Source organism: Trachinotus anak, unplaced genomic scaffold, assembly GCF_046630095.1.
Source record: "Trachinotus anak isolate AG129_WGS33_773 ecotype Australia unplaced genomic scaffold, CSIRO_AGI_Tana_v1 ptg000009l, whole genome shotgun sequence".
Taxonomy (NCBI): domain Eukaryota; kingdom Metazoa; phylum Chordata; class Actinopteri; order Carangiformes; family Carangidae; genus Trachinotus; species Trachinotus anak.
The window spans coordinates 9,221,082-9,226,057 of NW_027273860.1; the positions used below are offsets into that span (position 1 = coordinate 9,221,082).

Sequence of the window (4,976 nt, forward strand, 5' to 3'; positions counted from 1 at the left end):
GCCACCATCCTCTCTGTTCCTGACTAGCAGCTTTTCAGTAGGCCATTAGGTTTTTAACTGTCTTGCGTTTTACTTGACCAGGATGTTGGCTGTACCACAAACTCTTTCATCTGGAAACATTAAAAACATAAAACGATTTGGATTTGCTCAGGTGGTTTTTCTTCAACATACGTGAGGTCATGGTGGAACTGATACCACTGATATGCAGTATGCTCATTTATTTTTGTGTGTAAAATTAGGTTTTAATGAGGTTAGAGGCATATATTAATTGTACATACTGTCAGGTGGGAAACATCTATAAACTAACGTTGGCAGTATTTGTAAATGTCTTTTTAAAATGACGCCAGCTCAGTCTATGAAATGGCAAATCATGTGTGTGCTATAAAAAGTGTGTGTATTCTAATAATAAGTACTTCAGCATGACTGAGCTGCCTCGTTGTAGTTATTTTCAGATACAAAGTTACCAAAGTTATGAAATGTGTTCAAAACCACGGGGATTTCGGCGAGAGGTTTCACTCCTCGTCATTTCCGGTTTCGCTTCAGTCCCATTCACAGTCAGGCCGGAGTCAGGTCTCAGAGACCTGTGGCTGTAAGAAATGACACCGTCTCTTCATGTCTAATAAATCACGAACCATAAAGTCAGATACACCTTATTTTGCCGTTGAATCTAACCCATTAAACTTGATACTGTTAGTTTAAGTTGTGCTTTTTTTTATGGACTTGTCTTCGGTATTAATTACACAAGAACGATCATAACAGCTAACTATCTTCACTGTTTTTTTTTTTTTTTTTTTTTTTGTTTTTTTTTTTTAGTTTTTAGCAAAAAAAAAAACAAAAAAAAAACAATATATATAATGCAGTGTGTTAGCTGCCAGAGGTAGCAATGGCATTTTTGCGGGTACGTTTTGTTTTTAAATAACGTACTTTCCCAGCCGAGTTTTCTGTTTTTCCCTTAATTTTGTCGACGTGGTACAGGGGGCGTGCCGTGACCCCTGTGGGAGATGTACACGGCTTCGCCAGGAAAGTAAACACACCATTCCGTCAAGATGGCCCCGCTCTCCGTGCTCCGAGTGGCGCTGCTGGTGTCATTTTCGGTGTTCCTGACGGTGGTGTTGGGCTTCGGACTGCCGGCTCTACTCAACGCGGCGATGAGGATGCTGGGTTTACCAGAGACCAGCGTTACCGAGTGCATAGTTGTGCTGTATTCACTTTTTGTGCTGTGTGTTGCGACGCCCCGAATTCCAAGAGGATTGGAGGAGGTAATGGTTCAGCATGGGCTGTTATTTCCAACGCGAAAGTGCATTGTTGTCCTGTTTCTAATGTTATGACAACAGAAATATCATAGCGTCATTTCAGCTTGAGGTGAAAATGTAATGGGACTAATTAACTTAGGGTGAATCCTATTGTAAGACTAAAGGATATACGATACTTTACATTGAATAAGGCTATTCATGTGCATTATAAATGTATTACTTTAACCTTTATGCACTGTCTATTCAGACAATGCATACACTTTATCTTTAATATATCATCCTATAATCTATTACATCATGCAAGCTTTTCCATTCTTCTCTCTGTATAAACTGTATTTCTGTGTTGCTCCCTTGGAAATGACAAAGCCTCACTGTATTTCAGGTGAAGGGGAAAGCTGTGCTCATTACAGGTTGTGACACTGGATTTGGCCATGCAATCGCCAAACATCTGCACAAGCTGGGCTTCATAGTGTTTGCTGGATGTCTTCTGAAGGTATGGACTAACCATACTGTCTGCATTTCTGTGTGTAATATATATGTCCCAGATAAAACAAGTGCAATCAAACAACAGCACTGTAATTAAGTCCTACCAGGAAGATTATAAAGGTTCGTTTTCGCTTCAGAGGTGTTTTTTTTTTTTTTTGTTAATGTTAACATGAGTTAGTGTAACTGAGAAGACCTGTCATCCTTTGCAGGATAAAGGTGGAGAGGGTGCAAAGGAGCTGGAGGAGTTTCATTCAGATCGCATGAAGGTAGTCCAGCTGGATGTCTGCAGTGAGGAGCAGGTGAACCAGGCTGTGGAATATATCAAAGACAACCTGGAGGACTCTGAGCGAGGTAAAGAGCAATACCGCATTAGTACCTGTCCTTACTTACTTAGATAAAGGAAGCTCATTCCCAGACTTAATCCTCTGTTCCTTTTTGTCACTGTCCATGACCTAGGTCTGTGGGCTGTGGTGAACAATGCCGGTGTGTCAACGTTTGGAGAAGTGGAGTTTACCTCCATGGACACCTACAAACAGGTGTCAGAGGTCAACCTGTGGGGAACTATCAGGGTCACCAAAGCAGTTCTGCCATTAATCCGCAGGGCCAAAGGTAAACCACCCTGTTCATTAAACATTATCAATTTGTGACCTTTAACTGTTAAGTTAAAAAGTGTCCAGAATGATAATGCCAAACTACAAAAATCCTAAAGGGACAAACACCTTGGATTTTACTTAGTAGATTTTTTCCCCCAAGTTTGTTATGATGGATTATAAACATTGTTAGAATTCCTATATGATAGAAAACAGTGCAACCAGCCAGTAAGTTGTGTCCCATGATTTTTGTGAGGAAATCCGAATGAGCCTGTAATTGAAAGAAAAAATTAAAGCCTTCCACCATAATATGACATAAAACTTTATTTGTGTAGCGCTGTTCCTAACATAATAACAAAGCACCTAAACAAGAAACTTAATATTCAGTAAATGAATTATGCAATGAAAAGTGAAATAAGACTGACATCATATAAACCAGGAGATATACATTAATGCAAAAGCCAGTTTAAAAAAAATGTGTTTTTATCTGACATCTGTTTGAAGGCGGTGCAGAAAGCAAATAGAAAACTTGAATGCTTTAGCTGTAGCCAACAAAACTGCAGTGTGATGCAATGCTTTTAATAAGCAAGTAAAAAAATGACTCATCAAGAAGCAGCGATGTAGTTAAATTATTTGCTCAGCAGAGCAAAGCTCCAGGCCATTTTGTTGAGAATGTCTCTTAAGCCTGTTGAACTATGGACCTGAAGGCTACCAGGCTTAACAAGCTGCACTTAAGGCCCTTTTTTTCCTCCATTTTACTTCTTTTTATTACCGGTGCTTCACCAAATGTATAGGAATCATCATATCCAATGTACATGACACATTTGTTGTAAAAAGTGTTATTGTAGGTTGGTTGTAGGACGGTATAAAATCTGGAGCACATTTCTGATGCCTTATACCTCTGACTGCAGGCCGTGTGGTGAACCTGGCCAGCATGTATGGGAGGATGGGAAATGTCATGCGGTCCCCTTACTGTATATCTAAATATGGCGTGGAAGCTTTTTCTGACTGCCTGCGCTATGAGATGAAGGGCTGGGGCGTGAAAGTGTCCATAATCGAACCAGGGAACTTCATCGTGGCCACCGGCATCCTGACCCGTGACATCGTGGCCAGCACGGCCAACAAGCTGTGGAATGAGGCACCCTCGAATGTGAAGGAGGATTATGGGAAAGCTCACTTTGAGCACCACATGGCTCTGATGCGCTCTTACTGCAACAGCGGACACAAGGATGTGTCCCCTGTTCTGGATGACATCACCGACGCCATCGTGTCCAAGCGTCCTTACTCGCGATACAACCCCATGGAGCCACACTGGTGGATCAGACTGCAGGTGATGAGCCACCTGCCTGGCGCCATATCCGACTTACTCTATTTCTAAAAGAGAAGCTGTTCCTGTGTTAGCTCCCTCTGTTTCCTACTCAGATCACAGATAGCAGCATATCTTGTAACTGTTTTAGCACTACGCAGATCTACAGACTCACCCTGAAGAGGTTCTCTGCTATGTATTCCTCAGCACTTGAAATCATTCACTGATCAAGCCTTAAAACTTAATGGTTTTTTTTAAACTGTAAGTAAATTATTGCACTTTGCTTTTTTGTACATCTTACGAAATCACAACTTTATCTATACAGATATATTCCGTGATAAGTAGTAACTACTTTGTGTTGGATATCAGCAGGGCTATGACATACTCATACCTATAAACACTGCATCTTTATTGCTTGCTGTGGTATTATCTTTTTTTTAAAAAAAAAAGTTTGTGTTAGTCTCTTCTATCTTGTGTTTTTTCCTCATACTTTTTTTTGACTTATGGGAATCTTCTGGGGCCCCACTGGCATGAGGACCAAAGCTGGTAGAGCTCAAGAGAAGGCTCCTACTGTTCTGTTGTGGCTGCCGCCGGAACAAACCAAGGTCAGCTACTGTAAGACCGTGGTGAGATTTGGCTCGACTCTCCCCCAGAGTTACGTAACAACAACACAAGCCCACTTTGTCTGACATGCTCCATTAGACCCTGCGTGCTACTTCGACAGTGGGGTTGATTGATGTGATTAATGGGCATGCTTGAACAAAAAGGATGTTCCCCCGTCCTTAGTGGATAAATATTCTGTATATGAAACAAATACAGCTTTTTGTTTTGACAATATTTGAATCACAGTATCTTTTTTTCAAGAACAATGTGAAATAAAGTGACCAAAATGTGATCATGTTTTGTTGAGGGTCTCATTTGAGATTGCCCTGGGTGGTGCCGATAAATGTAATGATACAAGGGACCACTAGGTGGCGCACAAGCATCATCCAAACCTACCACTGCTGTCTGCCTGCACAGATCATCTGCAGATCATCTGCTGTCTATTTGAATTTGAATGTGAATTTTAATGTCCCAACTTAAGCTGCATTATAATCACATTAGAGTAAAGCTGAGGTGCAGTGATGACAAAAATCTGCCCAGTTTTCCTATAGTTAGGTCCTGCAGATGTCCAAACACGAGGCCTAGTCTATAAAACCTTTTGTCAGTTGCTATATTATGTAATAATATTTAGCATTAAAAAGAAAAAGGAAATGAAAGTGGAAGTACCAACATTAAAAAATTCATTTTGAAAGTATTCAAGCATTGTGACAGAAAAAAAAAACCCCAACTACGACATGA

The 4,976-nt window shown here is 40.6% G+C and overlaps 1 protein-coding gene across 1 annotated transcript; it reads left to right on the top strand.

Annotated features, from left to right (window-relative positions):
• The first annotated feature begins 968 nt into the window (after positions 1–968).
• bdh1 (3-hydroxybutyrate dehydrogenase, type 1) lies at positions 969–4,530 on the top strand. The gene is made up of 5 exons (XM_071485097.1): positions 969–1,259; positions 1,636–1,746; positions 1,949–2,090; positions 2,196–2,348; positions 3,241–4,530. The coding sequence occupies exons 1-5, from the start codon at positions 1,047–1,049 to the stop codon at positions 3,705–3,707; spliced, it is 1,086 nt and encodes a 361-aa protein (XP_071341198.1). The 5' UTR covers positions 969–1,046; the 3' UTR covers positions 3,708–4,530.
• The last annotated feature ends 446 nt before the right edge of the window (positions 4,531–4,976 follow it).

Bases quoted from the DNA above. Each gene is read 5' to 3' on its own strand.
- bdh1 (XM_071485097.1), top strand. From the start codon at position 1,047: ATGGCCCCGCTCTCCGTGCTCCGAGTGGCGCTGCTGGTGTCATTTTCG. The intron at 1,260-1,635 runs GTAATGGTTCAG...ACTGTATTTCAG, and splicing joins TTCCAAGAGGATTGGAGGAG to GTGAAGGGGAAAGCTGTGCT. The intron at 2,349-3,240 runs GTAAACCACCCT...CTCTGACTGCAG, and splicing joins ATTAATCCGCAGGGCCAAAG to GCCGTGTGGTGAACCTGGCC.